Source organism: Pongo abelii, chromosome 21 (assembly GCF_028885655.2).
Source record: "Pongo abelii isolate AG06213 chromosome 21, NHGRI_mPonAbe1-v2.0_pri, whole genome shotgun sequence".
Classification (NCBI taxonomy): Eukaryota; Metazoa; Chordata; class Mammalia; order Primates; family Hominidae; genus Pongo; species Pongo abelii.
Genome location: NC_072006.2, coordinates 64,158,794 through 64,181,472, shown reverse-complemented (window position 1 = coordinate 64,181,472; position 22,679 = coordinate 64,158,794). Strand labels below are relative to the sequence as shown.

At 51.3% G+C, this 22,679-nt stretch overlaps 1 protein-coding gene across 5 annotated transcripts in view; it reads right to left on the bottom strand.

Annotated features, from left to right (window-relative positions):
• The window catches only part of PHACTR3 (phosphatase and actin regulator 3), a 274,833-nt gene that overhangs the window by 72,247 nt on the left and 179,907 nt on the right, over positions 1 to 22,679 (bottom strand). For 3 of the 5 annotated variants that reach the window (XM_063720437.1, XM_054541481.2, NM_001133115.1), the window contains 3 exon segments: positions 20,884 to 21,066; positions 2,803 to 2,977; positions 1,746 to 1,993 (listed from right to left, as the gene is read on the bottom strand). In XM_063720437.1, coding sequence (XP_063576507.1) covers positions 1,746 to 1,993; positions 2,803 to 2,977; positions 20,884 to 21,066 — 606 coding nt within the window. 5 annotated transcript variants of the gene reach the window in all.

The following is a 22,679-nucleotide window of genomic DNA, read 5'->3' as shown; positions in this document are numbered from 1 at the left end:
GTGAGGATAAAACATTTCTTGTCACAACCTTAGACCAGCATCCCGGACATAAGAAACACCCGGTAAAGGGCCCTGGCTGTTGACATTGTCAATGTCAAGAGGAAGCAGTTCCCATCTCCCTCTCACCGATGAAAACACTGTGTCCTGGAGTGGATAAGGGACTTATGGAAGGGCACCCCCAAACCAGGGGCACAGACTATGCCAGTGATTCTCAGCTGGGGGTGATTCTGCCCCTCAGGGGCATGTGGCCAAGTCTGGAGACGTTTTAGGTTGTCTTCACTGGGGGAATCCAGTGTGGAGAGGCCAGGGATGCTGCAGAATATCCTAATGTGTCCAGGACAGCCCTCTCCCCAGCAGAGAATCGCCTGGCCTCATGCCACTAGTGCTGAGGCTGAGGGACCGTGCTGTAGCCCTTGACCACCCCAACACCAGCTGTTCTCAGAAGTGCACCCACATAGCACCCTTCTGCTGGAAGCTCACAGGTGTTTAAGGGCAAGGATTCCAGGGCCTAATGAGTTTGGAGAACACCACAGGGTCCAGCCTCTTCAGAGACGTTGGTGCCCTCAGGCCAGTGACCAGCTCCTAGTTTCTGCCACAAAGACACTGGCTCTGCGGTGGAAGTCAGCCTCCTCCAAACACACGGGCGACAGCACCCCCATCCCTTTCATGTTTTGCAGCCACATATTCAGAATTGCTTCCTCGGACCCGGTGGAAAGGCTCCAAAGCAGCAGGAAGCGGGAGGCTATGGAGCCCTGGGCTGCCGGTCTGTCCACCCATCACAGTACCCACCGCATGCCTTCAGTACCAGCCAGGGTCAGCACCGATATCTGACGCCCTTTCCTGCTCCCCACAGACACCCAGGGAGACGTGGCCTGACTCTGCCCATGCCTGCAACAGTCACCATGAGATGCTTCCAGGAAGAACAGCAACGAACGCTTCCTGATCCTTCCCTCGCAGGCCAACCACCACGCCGCCCCAGACCCTCCTGGGAGTAACCAGAGGGCCCCGCACAGCTGGTACCAGCTGGGAGGGAAACCCCCTCAGCACTTCCTCCTCCTGGCCTGAGCCTCCTTCTCCCTTCATCACAGGGTGGTCTGCAGGCCTCTATCGTCCCGAGCCCCGGAGTCCTCAACGGTAGGATGGAGCAATTACTCTGACCTCGAGAACGCACCATGAGGACAAATATGGAGCTGGCTTCCAAGGACCCTGTGAGCGTCTGCTCCCAAACAAGCATATGCTGCCTGTCCCATTCACAGCACTTCTGAGACAGCCATTTGGGATCAATAGAGCAATCTCTCCTCCTCCCTCTCCCCCTGCTTCCATCTCATCTTGCTTTACTTGTTACAGTTTTTATTTTTTGTGTGTGCTATAACTTCTGTACAATGAGCATCTGTACACCACCTATATAGTGTTTGCCACACCATCCTCAGGGGTGGCATTCTCAAAGTCACTTGCTTCACCACTTTTACATCTTTTTCACATACACATGAAAACTAATGTGCAACTCTCAAAACAATTTCACTGGGGTATTTTCTAATTTCTTGCTCTAAGCCTGGCTGTGCACCCCCACCCCAGCTTGTTTCAGGAGAGGTTCATTTCCAGGGGACACAGCCCCGCTCCTGTTTCTCCCCAGGTGCAGCCCCTCGACCTGTTCCTCCCCCAGGCACGAGCTCTGTCCCCGACCCCCTGGTGACACTAGACCTCTGGCCGAGTTCCCCACACTTAATGGGCCATCCTTTCCTCACCAGAAATAATGGAGTCGTTCAGCGCCTCCTCGTCCTGATACAAAAGCAAGTCGTCCTTGAGTTCAGAATTTATGATCAGGTTCTCCTTGTTCTCCTCAGATTCCTTAGCGGCAGTTCGCTTGTTCTCTGAGGCCCCGTCAAAGCTCCAAGCCTCCTCCCTCTCCTTGCCCCGCTCCACGCTGGACGTTCTTGACAGACGGACATCCAGCCGCTTCTTTGGAGACCCTTTACTTTCTCTTCCTTGAAAACTAAACCAGAAAGATGGTTCAGGTTATAGGTTACCCCCTTCACCCAGAAACCCAGCACGATTGACTTTGGAGCTTATAATGAATATCACAGAGGCAGCCCCAAAATGCATGCGGCCTCTCGGTTTTTATCCTGGACACACCAGAAGGAGCATGAGGATTTGAGTTCAAGGCAAATGGCTGTTTACAACATGCTGTTTTGAAAAGCACAGAACATGCAAGTAATAAAACCTGCCAAAATATATGCAATCAATTTTCAGGGCGAGGACTTCACAAAAATTGAGAAGGACATTTTGTTTGTCTAATATTCCTCCAACCCATACTGTCTCCCGTTACCTATTTTACCTCCAATCTTTCACAGTCCATGAGACACATGTGATCCAAAATACGAGTAAGCTGCAGGCACAGGCTGCCTTACACTCTTGCCCAGTGACAACTACGAAGCCCTCAGCATCCTGGGACAAAGCGGAACAGCCACTTCTCTCTAAGTCAGTCTCTCCTGCAAAGCTCCCACCCCACCCTGGGTCCTGAGGGGCTCACGCACAGGACTTTGTGGCCAGGTTCCCACAGTGCAAATTCACTGTGCACCCCATCCCAGAATGTGGGAATCAAGATCAGCTATGTAATCTGCAGAGCGAGGTGCAAAATGAAAATGTGACTTCCTTGTTCAGAAGCTATGAGGAATTTCAAGACAGTGACTGTAGAACGGGAGACCCAGCCAGGGCCCTGGGCGTGGCATGAGCTGCACAGCCTGAGGCTGGCCAGGCAGGGATTCTGGCAGCACAGGTCTCCCTCATGGGGCAGGGCCTCACCTGTCCTGGCGGTGCTTCGTGGCCAGTGCCCTGTGCAGCTCCTCAATGACACGGCTTGGGGGAAGAGGCCGGTGGACCGTGGTGAGATGCGGAGACCCCGTGGGTGTGGAGAGCTGGCCCCGGAGGGAAGGGTCGGCACTCTTCATGCTGGAGGCTTGGAAGAGTGCAGCTTGGCCTGGGTTGTGGGAGGAAGCAGCAAGAACATAAGTCTTCAGGAGCTGGGACCAAGGGTTTTGCTGAGACTGGAGACCATGAACAGAAAGGACGCTCCCCTGCACCTCCAGGAGGCAGCCCCAACTAATGCCAAGATGCTGGACCGGGATCCCTGCTCCCAAAGCTAGAGGCCAGGGTGCATCTCTGTCCAGTTCTGCTCCATCTGTAGGGCACACCCTGTTAGGGGCAGAGCCTTGCAGACGCCAGCACCAGCATCCTCCCTGCAGCGCGTCGGGCTTAGAAAAGCCTCCTTCCTGCTTCTCTGCTATGAACTCAGCTTCCTGAAGCTGCTTCTTGTTCCTGGGAAACCCGGAAGAAACTGTGCAGCCACCCTTCAGCCTGGATGAAGGTTGGCTGGTCCGCTCTGCCCTCCCCACAGCGTCTGTTCTAGCCCCTTGGGCTTGCACTTCCAGCCCCCAGAAAGTAGGGAATAAATTTCTGGACTCCAACCTTCTCCCTGTATCTCTGCCAGGAGGATCACCCCAGAAGGTGAATTGGATCACTCTCCAATTTTCCTTATGACATGATTCGAACTCATGGCCCAGTCTCAAGGCCCCTGGGGGTGGCCCCACTTGGCTCCCTAGCTGCATCTCCACCTCACTGTCTTCACTCCAGCATGAAGATCTCTCCCGTCTTTGAAGGCACCACACTCCCTCCAATCTGAGTCTTTGCATGGGCTGTTCTTTCTGCCTGAAATGCTTCCCCGCTCCTCTGCTAGAATATCATTTCCTTAGAGAGGCCTTGATCAGATCCCCCGTCACCTGTCCCCTGGGACCCGAGCCTGCCCTGACACCTTTCCTCTTACTTGGAGTGAATCACGCTGCCCAGTCTGTTTCTTGCTCCTGGGCAGGCCTGTGTTCACCTTCCTTCCTACAGTTTCCCCAGGCCTGGCACTTAAAACATGGGCAATAAACACTTGTGTACATGAAATGACCTTGAAGGTGATTCTAAACAGGCTTTGCTCAATCAAGTCTAAATGAGTGGGACACCCCCTCCTTCCTTCAATGACAGTCTCCTACATGTCCTCCGGGCCAGCAGGGTGTCAGGTGCCCAGAAGAGCAGAGAGCATGGGCTTTGTCTTCTGCAGATTTGGCCTCTGGTCTTGATCTGCCATTTCCCAGTGTGCAGGACTCTGGGCAAGTCACTGAAGCTCTCAAAGGCGTAGCCTCCTTGCCTGTAAAATGAGACCATCAGCTCCTTTTCAGGAGCCCAGCAGCTGGCACAGGCCCAGAAGCTCTTAGGTGTGCAGCACAAACTCTCATTCCAAAAGCGTCCCGGCAGGACTGGTGCAAACACCAGATCCCTTTAATCCCACCAGGAAAACAACCAGATCTAAACTACCCCATTCCCTAAAAACCAGAAACAAACTTCCAACATAATCCTAGGATGTGGACAGCATCAATAAAAAGTATTCCTCAAAACCCAAAAGGAAACTGTAAACCTCGTGGAGGACTTCAGTTATTTCACTTTCTCCACAAGCACCTGCTTGGCCAGACAACACCAGGCCACAGGGAAATGGACCAGGCCCTGCCCTCGACTGGTGGAGCCAGACAGAGGCCAGGCAGACCGAATGCAAATGATTGTAGAGGAGAGAAGGAGACAGAAGGAGAGGGAGAGAAAAGGGCTGGGAGAGAGAGTGGGAGAGGGAGCGGGTGAGAGGGCACCACGCAGATGGGCTGGGAGTACCGGGCTGGTCTGGGGGAGGTGGTAGCTGGTTTGGAAGAGGGAGGTCAGGAAAGGCTTCTCTGCAGAGGGGACCTTTGAGCTGAGACCTGAGAAATGACAAGGAGCCAGCCATGCAAGAAGTGGCCAGGCAGGGCAGGGGCTGCAGGGAGACCCATCCCCAGCTTCCACACACTGTGCTGTCCTCTCCCCACTGGACTCAGCCTCCCCAGGCTGCTCCTGCTCAGGACAGTGCCCCACTCCTGAGCACATGCAGGTGACACTCAGCATCCCCCAGCCCCTCTGTCTCTAACCGTCATCGTCTCTACTCCTCACCCCAGCCGCATGAGGAAGGAATCACTAGCCCTGTTGTACAAGTAGGGAAACTGAGGCAGCGTGGTTTGCCTGCTCTCGCTCAGCTTGGTGGAGCTGGGATCCCACCCAGGTCTCTGCCCCACTGTCAATCACAGATGTGACAACCAGCACTGCCCCCACGGCCCCCATACAGCTTTGCCTGGCTCGCCCCACCCAGCCTGTGCAGGGGACTCCCTTGTCACCCCCATTTCACAGATAAGGAAGCTGAGGCTCAGAAGCCACCTCAGGGGCAGGCCGCCAGGAAAAGGCGGGGGCTGAGATCAGCACATTGCACCTAGCTCCACTTATACTTGGCAGAGGCTGTGGGACTCCCCTCCTGCAGAGTTGAGTGTCACCAACTGGACCAGACGACAGCAGGTAAAGCAGAGGTAAAAGGGAGAGGGGTAAACACATCTCCAGGGACCAGGCAGGTGAAACCCGGGAATGCAAGGGACCGCCTGCAATTTCTCCATGGGGGCAGCCTGGGGACCACAGCACACAGAGGATAACCCGCCCACCTTAATGGGCCTGTAGTGACTCAGAGGGTGATGAGAGATAAAGACTTTTCCAGAAAGTCCAGGAATTTGGCCTATGAACCAGGAAGCAAGCCCTCATCAGAGACACCAAATCTGCCAGCACCTTGGTCTTGGACTTCCAGCCTCTAGAAAAGTGAGGAATAAATTTCTGTGGTTTATAAGGCATTCAGATGAACGAAGACACCTGCAGTCCTGCCTTGGGTGGAGACTCAGTTGGGCCAGGGTCCCTCCTGCAGCAAGGGAAGCCCAGGTAAGGAGACTTTCTTCTTTGCTGCCATCTAGTGTTCACATGCTGAAGCACATGAATCTTTTCCCAAAGGAAAAGGAAAAAGAGGAACTGAGAAAATTAAATCAAAGTCACCAAAATGTAGTCTGTGCAGTAAGAAGCCAGGCCAGGGCCCATAGCTTGGAACCACCCTCCTCCACCTCCCAGTCTCAATTCAATCCCTATGGAAACGCATAAGTGTCAGAGTATCCCCTGATGTCCTTGCAACTGAGGGCAGGGCGGAAGCCAGAAGTGTCCGCAGACTGCGGACAGAACGCCAGAATTTAGGGCATGTGGAGTCAGAGTGAAGACCTGTGCCGTCTGAGGCCTGACCTTCCCAAGCTCGGGAGAGGCAGGAAACTCCCTGGGTTACCAAGCTATTGAGGGCCAGGAACAAATTATACATTCGCCAGAATAAAATGAGGTGGATGGTGGCTAACTGAATGGACTTTAAATGGTTTTAGGTTTCAATGGAGGAAAAAGGGAGCTATCACAAAGACAATAACAAAACGCAAAGTAGCACAGTTTTGCCTCAAACTTTGTACTATAATTTATGTGGCCATGTCGCACAAAGACTGAATATTTGGATTCATCTACAGAGATGTAGAAAGATGCAGAAAGCAGACAGACAGGGTTCAGAACATGCATGCATTCATTCACTCATTCATTCATCCATCCAACCATCATCTGCACTTGCTGAGTGCCTGCTGTATGCCCTGTACTATGCCTGCACTTGGATTTGATGGTGAACACAGATGTGTGGCCGGCTCTCAGGGACTACTGTCTGGGGGGGCAGGTGGTTACAGAGAGGCAAACCATCCAACAAGACAAGGCATGTATGGCTCCTTGGGCAGCCCAAAGCAACAGAACAACTCTCAAAGTTTTGGAGTCCAGAAGTTTGAAATCAAGATGCTGGCAGGGTTGGTTCCTTCTGAGGCTGTGAGGGAGATGCCGTCCCAGGCCTCTCTCCCTGGAAAATTCTTGGCGTTCTGTGGATGCATCAGTCCCATCCCTGTGTGTCCTGTTCTGCTTCTCACATGGACACTGTCATTGGATTCAGGGCCTAATCTAATCCAGCATGAGCTCAGCTTGATCTTTAACTTAATGGCAGTTGAGAGACCCTTATTCCAAACAAGGTCATGTTCTGAGGTTCCAGGTAGATGGGAATTTTGGGGTGACACCATTCAACCCACTAAACAAGGTGGGGCAATGTGGTAAATGCTGGAAGATGGGGCACGTGGTGCTATGAGGTCAGGGGTCAGGGCTGGCTCCCCTGGAGGAGAAACAGCTTGAGCTGTGGTCCCAAGCATGTAAAGGTACTGAGCAGACAAAGCAGGAAAGGAGAATGTTCTGGCAGGGAGAACAGCTGGGGCCAAGTCTCAGGGTGGTGGGGTAGAGGGGGCGCCCCCTCACTCATCCCTCCATCCACCCAGCAGCACATTCTCCCACAAACCAACACTACTTGGGGAACCACAGGGCACCACAGCCCCACATCTAACCCACCCAGAACATCTGCAGTCCCAGCTAAAGAGGCCCCCTGTGGGGTGCATCTCACCTCCACTGTTTCTGTGGTGTCCGGCTGAGAATCATCAGTTAGATTGGAATACTTAATTCGTGTTAGGTGTACAAGGAAAATGCCCCACTGAAAGCATTTTCCACCCAAGAATCACCCCCAGGTTGAACATCCACCCCATAAGGGGCAGTAAGGTCCCCAGAAAAGAGCCAGGGGCTGGGACCCAGCCCTTCCGAGATCATGCCCGGGCTCTCCCTGTCCCAGCAGCTGACACCTCTTCCAAAAGGTGGCAGTTCCCTCTTTCATGAAAACTGGGAAGAAGCACAATGAGGATTAGGTGAGATCGCAGAGGGGAGGGCACCAGCCCCTGGCCACACGTGTGGTAGCAACAAGCTTTGGACCCAAAAACTCAGTTCAAAAGTCTCAATCATTTCCAGGACGTGGGACAAGTTACTGGAGTTTCCTGAGCCTGTTTTCTCAACCATAAATGGGGCACCTCATGCCTACCCAACAAATGGCATTTATTGATGGTGGTTAATCACTGGTTAGGTGATTGTAACAAAACTGTCAAACTCTGCTGTGTGTCATGTTTCACGCCCACAGCCTTCAAAGACAGCACACGAGGCTTTACTCTGAAAAGTCATTATCTCTTGATAAACAGCCTACTTTTTCCCTGAGACCATCAATGTGTCCTGTTTGCAGCAGTAAATTCCAGACAAAAAATACCTAAGCTTGCAAAGTAATTATCTCTACTTGCTAGGATTATTCTGCCAGTGTGACAAAAGCTACATAAGTGTATGACTGTGGGGGCCTCTATCCAGCTGTGCACCCCTATCTGACCACCAATGTCTGCTGTTTACTCCTGGCTCCGCCTTGCTGGACAGAACTCATTGGAAGGTGAAACAGCAAAACAGAGACCAGCAGAGAGAGGGAGGGAGGAAGGGAGAGAGACTGACTGAAAGAGACTGAGACTCAGAGAAAAGCACAAAGAGAAAGACAGACACATGAACATCCAGAAAGAATGGAATGGAACGGAACAGAATGGAATGCAACAGAAAGGAACGGAAAGGAATGAAAAGGAAAGGAATGGAATGGAATGGAAAGGAAAGGAATGGAACAGAAAGGAAAAGAAAAGAAAAAAGAAAAAGAAAAGCCAGCCAAGCTAAAGCCAAACCCCATCCTGGGAACTGGCCACATCTCTTGCATTCAGGTCCTGGAAGATGCCCCCTTTGACTCCTGCAAAGAGACTCCCCTGTTTGCTTGAGGGAGCCTAGGCAGTCTACTCCTGACAACCACAGTTTCCTTGGTAAGATCTACTCCTCTGGGCCTGCCCTGAGCCCCAGTCACAGAAGCTAATGATGAGAACCAGCCCATAGTGGGTGCCCAATCAAGACTGATTGAAGGGATGGATGGATGGATAGATGGATGGATGGGTGGATGGGTGGATGGGTGGATGGGTGGATGGGTGGATGGGTGGATGGGTGGATGCATGAGTGAATGGGTGAATAAATAGACAGATGATGGATGGATGGATGGATGGGGCAGAGAAAGGAAAGAGGATGGACAGGATGCATGTGGACCCACCTGTGACATTTTTTGTGGTTTTGGAGCTTGCCTTGGGTGGTGGAGTGGGCAGCAGTGGGGGGCTGGGGAGCTGGCCCACGGATCTCTCCAGAGGTCTGGGAGGACTGTCCAGGGAGTCAGCCCCAGCTAAGGCTTGGGAGAGCTCATTGGTGGTGGGCAGGAGGCTGCCAGCATCTGCTTCTTCACCACTGGATGCAGATGGCATCTTGGCTGGTTCAAAGGCAAAGCAGAGAGTTCAAAAACATGTTTCCTCTGACAGCAGTGGAAGTAAGAGAGCAAAGCAAGAGGGTTTGGTGAGATGGGGTCGTGAAGAGCATACAGAGCGGTGACCTCACACAGGCACTTGACTTCCTGCAAGTTCACCTCTCAATAGAGCCATAAGAAGCAGAGAGAGGAGGATGGAGAGAGAGAAGTCATTTCAATAATATGAGGGATTCCATTCTTTTTTCCACATGAGAGGTCCATGCCACAGCTCCCACCTCACCTAGGAGCAGTGTTCACCATACCAGGTTTTGGAGTCAGACACACCCAGGCTCAAGTGGTCTCTGAATTTACTCTTGGACTTTAAGTTACTAAATCTCTCCAAAACTCCATTTACTCACACATGGCACTGTGTTAACAATAGGCCCTCACAGGATTGTTTCTCAGTTTAAGCAAGAAGTGGCCATGACACAGTGTAACCCCCCAGTCCAGCAGCTCTCATTCTTATTTGTCTGTTTGCAGCAGCCCTAACATCTGGCATGCCAGCCTAGAGTGGGAGTGAGGATAGGAAGGATTGACTTGGAGGAAGGGTCAGGCCACCCAGAACCCTCATCCCTCCCTTTCTAGCTGCTCATTCAGGCTCCATCCACCTCCTTCACAACCACCCCTCAGCCTGCCCATCCCCAGCTTTCCCTCAACCTATCAATCCTTCCCTTTCTTATTTCTCTTTTTGCCTGGTTTGGGTTCCATCATCCATTATTTCAACAACAATCTGACCAACAGTCCCTAAGTCCTTTGCCTGGATTCCTTTCCATTTAACTCTCTGGAAAAGTTTCATCTGGGGATGAAGCTGCCACTTGTCTGCTCCTGCCCTTGCCTACTATTGCAGGAGGAAGAGCCTATGGAGTCCACTTCAGGAAGAACTGTCACTCTGCAGGACCTGTGGCCAGGAACTTCCTCCTGCAGGTGCTCTGCATGACTGCTCAAGCCCTTTCTGTCCCTTCCCCACCTCCAGCTTCCCACCTTTGCCTGCTCCTACCACACAGCTTCACCTCCAGCTTTACAGGGGAAACTGAAGTCATTAGACTGGGACTCCTCTTGGATTTCTGACTCAAATGCAAACTGCTGTCCCCAGCATCTCTATTCTTCCTTCCCTCTGATCCAAGAGAGATGGTCTCCCTGGGACCAGCACTCCCTCACTTCCTGCCCTCTCAGCACACTCTTGAGTGCTAAGGCCTGTGGAAGGCACCTGGCATACATCGTCTTATTCAGTTTTTACAACTACCCAATGAAGAACACACGAACACTCTCCCCACTGTATGTCTAAGGGAAAAGCCTAGTGGAGCTGGAGCTTGTCCTTGGGTCACTGTGTTAGCTCCTATGGGGTTCATTCATCTATCAGCTGCTGTTTCCAGAGGTACCCAGGAGCTGTTGGGTGCTGTCCATGGTGCTGAAAACACAGTGGTCAGGGGAGGGGGTGTTACAACAGGCCTAATTCCTGCCTGCAGAGAGCCTCCAGCTAAACACCAGATGCAAATATTGCATGCCCCTTGTATCCCATTAGCTATCATTAGTTTCTGTTCCTTTACTGGCTATGTTGGAAGTTTTAAACTCTCATTCCCAGCCCTTTCTTATGTTAAGTTCATGACAATGGAGTCCTTATCTCAGAAGGGCCAGCCCTCCTAATGCCTGGAGAACAAAATCTCTGAAAGCAGAGATGGAGTATGTGTTGTTCTCCCTCAACAACACATACTCCAACTGCAGAGGGCAGACTCAGCTCTGTGTTATGAAGTTGGCCTGAACTGAGAACAACCATTACAATTGGCTCTATACTCTTGTTCTGCATGGATACCCACATGAAAATGCTGTTTTCATTTTATTTTTCTTATTACATTAAACTGTCCTCAAAAGTGTTACTTGTTAAAAAGGGTTTAAGACTCCTATGCTTTGAGACTGTCATTATGTCATCTGACTTGTAACCTATAATGTCTAATAGTCTACAACTCTGATTAGTTGTTTCAGTTAGTAAGTTTTGCCCTGATAATAACATCAAAGTAAATATTTTATGCTTTCTAGGTAAAAATAGTTGTGAGGTGTCCTTGTTAAGCCACAGGTAAGCATAGAAATGCCCATTTTCTCTATGTAGGTTCCAGTTATAACTTTGTGGAGTTTTCTGTCTTGTGTAAATCAGCACAGGCAAGTGGACACCCTCATTCTTGGGACACCACACTTCACAGCCCATTTCCTCGGCAGCCAAGCTCCTGGCCAAGACCACGAGGCATGGGGTGAGCTCTCAGTAGCCAGCCCAGGCCTAGTTTTCTTCTAAGAAGTTTCCTCCTGGGGGATCCCACCCCTTTTCAGATATTCACACATCTATTATCCTGAAGCCCTTTAATGTGGTCCTTGCATCCACACCCTGCTTTGATTGTTTGGGTTTACAGGACTTCTTGTTCCTGATTGCTTCTTTGTGAATGGGTCACGCTCTCAGGGTACTGGTCACCCAGCACATTTCCAAAGTCCTGCTTTTGGGAGACAGAGATGTCATGGAAATGGCTCACCTGGCCTCAGTTACACCAGTATCCAGCATCCACCACCTTCCTCCATGTGTTTGACCTATTTACAGATGAGTGACTTTGGTCTCCACCTTGCTTAGTGAGTCTCAGTCTCCTCATCTGTACAAATATCTGTATAAAATACCCGACCCTGCCCACTACTAGGGTGGAAAGGCCAACATGAGACCATGGTGGGGAAGGTTTGTCTAGAGCTACTCAGCACTCCTCTGACTCATCTCCTCCAGGACAATGTGGCCAGCATCTGAACCAGGCTCCAAGGGTCTGCTCGGAGGTGCCACCAAAGAAAGCATTACCGGGGAGGAAGAGCAGCCTGGGGTCAGTGTCCCTACTCCTGGGTCAGCCCCAGCCAATCATCTGGATCTATCTTCTATGTCTGATCTCCACATAAGACTTCACTAGATAAGCACTGACTTGGGCCAGGTCCACATCCCTCTGAGCTATTGACAGGTTGTCCCCCTTGGCCTGCATCACTGACTTATCCTTCTTTTCAGGATCCCAATGAGATCTAAAATATTCTACCCAAAACCAAACCAAACACTCTTGACCTCGTGTACACTCCCAGCTTAGTTACAATTATCTGCTCCTTTGAAAAATAAACTTATGAAAGATGACCTTTAACACTGTGTCTCCACCCAGCAAGGCCTGGCCCCCTCACTGAGCCAGGGCCACCCCACTCAGCCATACACGATCTTTAACACTTTCCCCTCTGGCTTCCTGACACATACTCTCCTGGTTCTCCCCTGGAGCCCTGGCCACCTCTGCTCAGCCTCTCTGGCAGGTCCCACCTCCTGCATCTGAATGTCCACCTGGGCTGCCCCAGGATGCAGGCCTAGGTCCTCTTCCTTGTTTAACCTTCTCACAGGTCATTTTCATCCACTCCTCTGGCTTCAGAACTGATTCCATTTCTCTGTTAACCCTGGACCATTTCTCTGAGCTCCAGACTCATATGTTACCAGCTGGCCACATTGGCATCTCCATCTGGAGGCCAGTCACATCCAAACTTGAATCTTGGTCCCCACAACAAATTCTCCTGAGCCTTCCCTTCCCTCTTACTCATTCAACCATCAACCCATCTTGCAAATGTTATTGAACAACCATGGGTTCCAGGCACTATTCTAGAAGCTGTGGACATGGCACTAATCCAGACAGATCCCTACTGTATTAGTCTCTTCTTACACTGCTAAAAATAACTGCCCAAGACTGGGTAACTTATAAAGAAAAGAGGTTTAATTGGCTCACAGTTCAGCATGGCTGGGGAGGCCTCAGGAAACTTACAATCATGGCAGAAGGCAAAGGCGAAGCAAGCACCTTCTTCACAAGGTGACAGGAGGGAGATGCACCGTGAAGGGGGAAGAGTCCCTTATAAAACCATCAGATCTTGTGAGAACTCACTATTGTGAGAATAGCATGGAGGAAACTGCCCCCTGTGATTCAGTTGTCCCCACCTGGCCTCTCCCATGACACGTGGAGATTATGGGGATTGTGGGGATTACAATTCAAGATGAGATTTTGAGTGGGGACACAGCCAAACCATATCACCTACTTTCACCAGGTTCAGTGCTCCATGACCCACCAACTGTCCAGCCAGACCAGATGCCCCATGCCATCCTTCTCTTGTCCTCTCCACCCTGTACCCACCCCTTATATCTAATTCCCAGACAAGTCTCATGAACTCTACTTCCAAAATATTTCTCAGAAATATCCACGTTTCCCAGTGTGAGCTGTCAGAACTTCTGCCTGGGCCTCCTCACCAGCCTCCCAGCTCCTGGCAATGCTTCCCACCCCAATGGAAACCCATTCTCCAAACCAGGGTTTGGCAGGCCTTTCCTGCAGAGGGCCAGGTAGAAAATATTTCCAGCTTGGGCCACGCGGTCTTTGTTGCTATTACAGTCTCTGATAGTATGGAGAACTCTGGAAGGCTAGCCAATCCAAACTACATCTCTCCTTGTTTCACAGCAAAGTAGATGTGCAGCCACCCTGACCCTCGGTAGTACCCAGTAGCACTTTCCGAGATGATGGACATGTTTCTTCCTTGTCCATATGGTGGCCACTAGACCCTCATGACCACTGAACACTGGACAAGTGGCTGGAGTGACAAACAAGCTTAAATTTTAATTATTCCAAACAGCCCATGGCTAGTGGCTACTGCACTGGACAGGGGAGCTCTGGATTTCCCAGGACTGAGTCAATGGTCATAGTGCCACTGCCTTAAGGCACAGGGTAAAGGGTAAGTCTCTGAGGTCCCCTCATTCCACCTGCCCAAGATGGGACTCTGGGTTCCCCACCCTTCACCCTGATGGCCATGAGACTCACCACACCAGCTATGCTGACCAAAACCCTCCTCCAAAGTCTCCCCCAAAACATCCATCCTCACCACACACTGAACCCTCACATCCTTGGCCTGCCTGATGGCTCTAAGAACAGGAGACGGTTTTCAGCATCTCCTCTCTCCCTCCCTCCTCCCCATCTTCCCTCTCCTCCCTGACACCACCCTCTGCATCTCATGTGAGTGTGCAGCCACCGTTGTATTTCGGAATCTTGTCAAAACTGAAATTGCAACATCTGTTAACATCTCAAGTGCTGAACCAATTTTTTAAAAAGTGGAAGAAGACACTGGTTCCCTGCATTTGGGGGACCCCTCCCTTGGGGCTGGATCAGCAGAGGCTCCCTCTTACCAAATGCAGTCTCAACCAGAGGCTTCTACACTGTACAAACCCCAACGCAGGGGTCAGGGCTAGAAATGGAAATACCTGAAGCTCAACCACAGCGCCACAAGTTCACGACCTACTGGTACCTCTTTGCTAAGCATGTTCCACTGACATCCTTCTGTGTAATCCTCACTTATTTTCCAGAGCAGGGGCTGATAAACATTTTCTATTCAGATGCAGACAGTAAACATTTTTGGCTTTCCAGGCTAAGAGGCAAAATCAAGAATATTATGTAGGAACTTAAACAAGAAGAGGAAAAACTCTGCCCTGCCACTTGCCTCGAGAGGCCTACCAGGGCAGGGGGCACACTTTGCAGCCAGTTACCACCCACTGAAGACATTCTGGAGTTCAAGGGTGGCCAGCCCAAGGATGGATGTGGTGAGCCATGGTCACTTGTACTCCACCCCCGTACACCCAGCACATCCTTGGTCTCAGCTTGGGCAGCTGGCTGTGGGCCAAATGGCTCACCAACTCCCAGATGAGGTTCCTCCACTCAGTGCCCAGCAGTTGCCCAGAGCCCAGGCCCCAGGGGTAGCTGGGACCAGCATAGGCCCCAGGCAGAGGTGAAGGGCAGCCACCAGCTGGGAGACAGGAGCAGGGTGCAGGGAGGGAGGCACCTCACCGTGGTCTCCTGGCTCCCAGGACCTGCCCACTAGAGCAGTGCTCCACGGCCATGCAGACACAGACATGGGCAGTATCTGACTTGCAGCCTGCAGTTTGACAGTCCCTGTTCTAGACTCACATTCCAGAACATTCCAGAAGCAGAACAAATGTTTGTCTCCTGTTTGGCTCTAGAGTTTAGGCTGTAGAGTGGTATGGTGAAGATCAAACCCAGTCCTGCCACTGGGTTTGATCTGTTTTTATGCTCTATGGCCTGGGAAAGTGACTTAACCTCTCTGGGCTCTGTTTTCTTATCCAAAAATATGGGGCTGTTAAAAGATAATAGAGTGCACACAGAACATGCTCCCTGAGTGTCACTCTCCTTTTTAATTAGTACACTCGTGGGAAGGCCAGAACTCAGCCCCTGTCCCATAGTAGAAACACTGAAGAGGACCCTGTTCCCATTTGTGTCAAAACACGAGATCCTTCTGGGCTTTGTAGGGAATGCTCTGTTGCTGGTGTGGCACTTATCAGTCCGTTTTCATGCTGCTGATAAAGACATACCTGAGACTGAGCAATTTATAAAGAAAAAGAGGTTTAATGGACTCATAGTTCCATATAGCTGGGGAGGCCTCACAATCATGGCAGAAGGCAAAGGGCACATCTTACATGGTGGCAGACAAGAGAATGAGAACGAAGCAAAAGCGGTTTTCCCTTATAAAACCATCAGATCTCACGAGGCTTATTCACTACCATGAGAACAGTACTGGGGAACTGCCCCCATGATTCAGTGATCTCCCACCAGGTCCCTCCCACAACACGTGGGAATTATGGGAGCTACAATTCAAGATGAGATTTGGATGGGGACACAGCCAAACCATATCAAGCACCATCCAAACAAAACCAGGAAAAGCAAAATCGCCCCAAACACAAAAGCCCAAAGTCAACCCAAATCACCAAACCAAAGGCTCAAGGAAAATAATGGTCAAAATCATTGACAGTGTCCTCCTCCTGAGAGATGTGCAATATTCAGATGTATCCCCTGCCACCCACACTCATCATGGTTGGGGCACGGGGAAGCAGCAACTCCAGTCCTGGATGTTGCCACCTGGATGCCAGGAGTGACCCAAGACAGCCCCTTGTGCTTTTTGATGACCCCTCTCCCCCACCCCCAGCAAAGCTCATGGGAGGTTTGCTTTTTAAGAGAAAGCAGCTGACCTTTCAGGACAGCAGTGAGCTCCACTGCAGACACCCCAGGGGCTCCTGCAGGTGTAGACCATCACCCACGGGGCACCACGTTCTGGGCCCCCATGAGGTTTTCCTGAACTTGTCCAAGGTCAAGGAGAGAAGCAGGGCCTAGGTTCCAGCACTCACATGACACATTTGCCACTTGAGGATCTGGCTTTGTCTGCCATTAGATGACATCTGTCTGTCATGGAATTACCAACACAGAGCGACTGGGCCCAGACGTGGGCAGCTCCCTTGGGTGCTGAGGTGCAGAATGTGGGAAGAGAAGACAGCATCAGACACACAGCATCAAACAGCTGGTCCCCCTGAGCTCTGCAGTAGAAACCGGAGACCTAGGACCACGTTGCCTCACGTGGCCTCAGGCTTTAACTCCTTCTATCAGAAAATACTGAGGCCCAAAGCAGAAGATTAAAAGTCAGTAACACAGGGGTTGGCTCCAAAGACTAGGCTCTTAACCTTCATGGAAGGGGTTGCAAACTCCAACACCCATCTGCAGGGACAGACTCTGTTCAGCTCCAGCGACCCTGGCTGTGTGGGAACAGGGATCCAGTGGGGCCTGAACTTTGATGACTGAAAAGAAACTGCACATCTGGATTTCTGTGAACACTCTTGATTTTTAAACATTGGCTTGCAAATTTTTAACCAATGCTTTTAATGTCCCTGTGTTAAGTTACACCCTGTTTATAGGGATGTTGCTCATGGCCAAGCTTCTGAACATTGACCTGGTGTTGTGGAGGTAAACGATGTCCCTGGCGCAGGGTCCCTGGTGCAGGATCCCAGGCCTGCAGGGCCGGATGAGGCCTCGGGGTTGTCCCAGCCATAGCAAACTGCAGGTGGCCCCACATCCCAAAACACACGTGCTACTAGAGAGAGGGCCTCTCTGGGAGCATCTGTAGGCAGCTAAGTACTGCGTTAGTGTGTCCCTTTCCAAGGGTTGTTTCTGACAATGAAGACAACAGATGACAATGATGACGACAACGATAATGGTGAGAGTAACAGTGACACTACAGTAGCAGCAGCAGACACTTTCCAAGTGCTTGGTGTGGGTTAGGATGGAGATAAGTCTTTTCTGGGGATCACGTAATTTAATTTTAGCAATGCTGGGAGGTCAGTGTGACTACTATCCTCATTTTACAGTGGATCAAACAGGATCAGAAAGGTTAAGTTACTCGCCCATGGCCCCACAGCTCAGTAAGGAGTTCAGCCGTGTGCCTCAAAACCCAGGTCGGCCTGATGTCAAAGATGTTGCCCTCTGTTTCCAGTTATTTAGACCAGTTATTCGACTTGTGTGCCAGCATTTTATCATGGGCGTGAGATATCCAGGGGCTGCTTCCAGGGCTAAGTAAGCTAATGAATGTGCAGTCATTAGCAGAGCAGGCTCCCCGACCCTGCACGCAGGCAGCCACTTGTGTCACCTCTTGTTATCCCCAGCATGATGACAAATGTCACTGCTAATAAGCTGCTAATAAGCCAGCTGCATCCCTAAGGAATGGAATGGTCTTTTTTAACCAGACTTGTGGTTCCTGCTTCAGACGTTTTAGACATTCCTCTGTACTTTCTATACTTTTGTTTGCTATATTTTACTTTAAGTGAATTTACATTTTTATCTGTTTATAAGAAAAAGCAAATCTCTATCATTGCCCAAAATGAGAAGCCAGTACTACTTGCCCTAATTACTGACAAGTATTTTCATTATTAATGTTTAAACATTTTCATTATTAATGTTTAGACATTTTCATGATTAATTAAACATTAATAATGTTTTCTCACTGTCTGTCCACATGCCATTCACAAGAAGTCATCTCACAAACCCCAGGGGCACAAGACCCACACTGGGAAAGCCGAGAATGAGACAAGTCCCCTGGGAACCACGCACGGCTCCAGTCTCCCCCAGGTCTTGCTGGGTCACCAGCACAGCACTTCCTACAAGGCTCCATCCCTGGGGGTTCCAGCTGCCCTCAGGGAAAACCTGCTAGGCCTCTTCTCTCTCTCCAATCTGTGGGCTGTTTATTTTAAATTTTTTTTGAAACAGGGTCTGGCTCTGTCGCCCAGACTGGAGTGCAGTGGTGTGATCACGGCTCTCTGCAGCCTTGACCTCCCAGGCTCAGGCTATCCTCCTGCCTCAGCTTCATGAGTAGCTAGGACTACAGGTGTGTGCCCACACACTCAGCTAATTAAAACCAAAAACAAAAAACAAAACTTTTTTGTAGAGATGGTGTCATGCTATGCTGTCCAGGATGACTTTGAACTCCTAGGTTCAAACGATTCTCCTGTCTTGGCTTCCCAAAGTGCTGGAATGATACGTGTGACCCACCTCACCGGGCCCTGGATTGTTTTTAATCAATAAAGTTCCACTGACAAGAGCCCCACCCTTTCACCATTGACGCTGCTTTTGTGCTATGAGGGCAGAGGAGAGTGGCTGCGTCAGACACCTCCAGCCTGCAGAGCTGATGCTCTTTCCTCTCTGGCCCTTTACAGAAAACGTGTGTGTTCCTGTCCCCTGTCTTTGCACGTCATTCCCCTTTCTGGGATGCTCTGCACCTCACTCTCTGCCCAGCTGATTCCCACTCGTCCCTCAGGCCTCACTCAGGAGAGGGTCCTTGATACAAATGTGTAATCTCAACAGACCCACTCTGCTCTCAGGAACCCATCCCCACACCCAGCATCTGGAGAGAGAGCGAGAGCGTGTCTGAGGTCAGAAGAGGATGCTGAGGAGAGCAGGCACAGGCCCTGAGCTGAGCTACAGAAATCACTGCCAAGGAGAAGTGTGAGCCCCAGTAGGGGCTGGGAGCAGCAGCCTTGCCTCCCTCGGGGAGGCTTGCAGGCCACACACAAGGGCTGGACTGCAGGGACCACACCACGGCAGGAAGGCCAGGCTCTGCTCAGCCTTAAGAACCACACTAGGTGGTTGCATAAATGTCTTCTTTTGAGAAGTGTCTGTTCATATCCTTCACCCACTTTGTGATGGGGTTGTTTTTCTCTTATCAATTTGTTTGAATTCTTTGTAGATTCTGGATATTAGCCCTTTGTCAGACGAGTAGATTGCAAAAATTTTCTTCCATTCTGTAGGTTGCCTGTTCACTCTGATGGTAGCTTCTTTCACTGCGCAGCAGCTCTTTAGTTTAGATTCCATTTGTCAATTTTGGCTTTTGTTGCCATTGCTTGGTGTGGGGAAGGGGGAGGGATAGCATTAGGAGATATACCTAATGTAAATGACGAGTTAATGGGTGCAGCACACCAACGTGGCGCATGTATACATATGTAACAAACCTGCATGTTGTGCACATGTACCCTAGAACTTAAAGTATTAAAAAAAAAAAAAAAAAAGAACCAGGCCAGCCCCAAAGTCAGATGCCTGGGGCACACAGAGATGCCTGTGTGTGTGGAGGGGGCCTCTGCGTGAGAGCTGGGACCCTCCAGAAGTCACAACTCTCAGACCCCAAATTCCAAGCCAAGTGAAACTGGAGAGACACAGCCACCCCGGAGGAGGGCCGAGCATGACTCTGGGCAGGTGCCGCTAGCGCTGCAGGGGCATTGTGGACGGGCAGCCTGCGAGTGTGTGGTGCCACCCTTGTGTGGCAGAAGGAAGTCCCGGGCACGGAGGACCAGGTGTCCACCTGCTCTAAATCCAGAAGCTGGGGCCTGGATTTCCAACCTCCCACACTCACGGAGAGACGCGTTCACCTTCCCACCCCCAAACTGTGTGAGACTTGCTTATAGCTTGAAATTTTACGACACATCAGGATTCCAAGTCAACAGTGAAGCTCCAGAAGAATCACTCTGCCAGGTGGGGGAGGAGGAGGAGGAGCTGGTGAAGCATCTGCAGGTTTCTGTGGCCAGTTCCTGCTTTCCTCCCCTCTATCCTTCCTCCCTTCTCCCCTATCCTTGGGAAGGGCCCTGGTCTATTCAATTAAAATAAAAACAACCACCACTACGCAAAGCCCCTACTGCCTTTGATAATAGTCACTCTACACGGCAGACACTGTGCTAAGATCCTCCCACCCTCCAAACAACCCTGATGTAGGTCCATTACTTTTCCCATTTAACAGAGGGAAACTGAGGCTTGGAGCAAAGCACCAAGCCCACCTCCCCTCAAGAAGCAGCGGAAAAGCCCCGCATAGGCTGCAGCATGCTGAGCCTGCATCAGCACCGACCAGGCATGCACACGTGCAGGAACTTAAGCATGTCTTAGGCCAAGAGGCCCCCTGTGGCAGGATTTTGGCCACAGAAAAGTCCCTCAACCCTACGTCCTACCCCTTTTAGGGTCACTAAAATCCCCCCACTGGGCACTTGCCCCTCCAGAGAGCACTTTCCTGCCTAGAAGTTCCCAGAGAAACACAAAGACACCCTGGGAGGGGGGTAGGTGTGCCAGGGAGATGAACATCGTTAAGTACCTTCACTTATCAGCTGTGCCAGACTTGGAAAGAGACAGTAGAGAAAAGTGCCCCAGCAAACACTTCAACCCAGCCAGGAAGCACAGCATGGCAGCGCTTAGAGCACCGGCCCATCTCTCTTCAGAACAATGTTCTACGAGGGCTGTTGCCTAAGCTATAGCCAAGGACACCAGTGGGGACGTATGGCCATTCTAGGAGAAGCTCAACTTCGCGTGGTCTCCAGCCAGTACCTGCATCGTCCAAGTGGGCGGCTGAGGACAGTGGCTTGTCCAGGGAGACCTGGTCCGTCCCAGTGGCCAAGGGGCTTCTGGGCTGGGCATCTTCTGAAGTCAGCGTCTCCGACTTGGGAGTGGGCGGTTCACTCTGTACAGTTCGGGGTCCTCCATCGGGGTTGCAAGTTTTGCTTTCAGCATCTACAAGGAAATGCAGCTGTCAGCTGGGCCTGCGCCTCCCTTCCTTCATCCCTTCCATCATCCCAAGAGTCTTTCTGAGGAGTATCCATTCTAGGCTCTGGGTGGTCCCCCACCCCTCTCCCCCTCACCACACACCCTAGGAGTCCCTCTCCAAGTCTGGACTTTCCAGGGGAGCCCTGGGCACCTCAGCACACCCTAGCCTGGTTTCTGCTCTTGCACCCCACTCCCTGTGTGCACTCTTCCTCCGACACCTGTGGGAGACTGCACAGTGCCCCTGAGCCACGTCCATACCTACTGCCATGCACCTTTGCAGTAGCCCCACTCTGACCCCGGCCTCTGCCCTGGGGCTTGCTTTGGTCGATGGGACACAGTGGGTATGATGCAGCAGTGGCATTAGACGTGCTTGCACATCCCTGCTTGTCCCTCCTGTTTCCCCTGACCTTTGCCCTGAAGACATGCCCAGCAGCTGGCTGGAGTCAGCAGACCCATGGGGCAGATTATAGGCCAACCCAGACAGGGGACAACAAACGGTGATTGCTGTAGGTCTCTGAGATGCAGGGGTTGTCATGGCTGCAGAGAACCAACTCACCTCTGCACCCACCGTTTGACCCTCAGCCAGGCATTAAACAGGTGTTTATTGATCACCGGCTACGTGTCTGGCACTGTAACAGACCCTGGCAAGGTGGAGGTTAGTAAGATACAGTCCTTGCCCCTGGGGTCTCACACTCTGAGGAAGCCACGCAGATGACCACACATGGCACTGTGAGCCCAGGAAAGGGGCACACCCATGGATGGAGGGGCCACAGAGCCGGGGGTCCCTAGGTGTGACAGGCAGCCTTCCCAGAAGAGGAGGCACTAGCAGGGTGTAAGGAAGGACCTGGTGCTTTCCCTCTCTTGAAGCTCGGCTGCTGCAGCCTCTGAGGGTCTGGCCCTTCACTTGCCATCCCTGGGTTTGCACCTTAATGGTGAGGGGCTCAGCACTTGGAGAGCAAAATAAATGGCCTAGTTACCCAACTGTAGGATGGCAGGGCCCTCAGCCAGCAAGTCACAGTCACGTCACTGAGATGCACATTACAGCCCCATGCACAAAGCCTCCACGTGGCCCTGCAGGACTCCTCTCAATCTGTACAGCAGGTCCTGGAGGCCCGGTGCAGAGGGCAGTGTGACCTGCACATGTCGACACAGCCATGAGATGGCCATTTGAGGATGCTAGCCTACGCTGACCTCCTTCCACACACCTCCCAACGTGGCAGGGGAAGGAGGAGGCAACATTTACTTCAGGGTCAGGGTCCATAGGCCCTGGTCAGTCCTGATTCCTACCTGCCATCCCTGTGTCCTTCAACAGTGTCCCTTTCACTCCTAAAAGTGTCCTGTTTGGACAAACAGTATATAGTCACCCCATCATGCGTCCCACCACCTGCAAATGGTGTTTTGTGCCCAAATAGCAAATTCCTCTGGATCTCAATTTCCTTATCTATAAAATGGGGACAATATTTCTGCTTGCTTCATGGCAACATTGTGAGAATTAACAGAGCTAAGGTATGGAATGTGTCTGGCATAAGGTAGGCACTTTACATGTGCTTTCTGTCGTTGTTGTTGGTGGTGATGGTTTC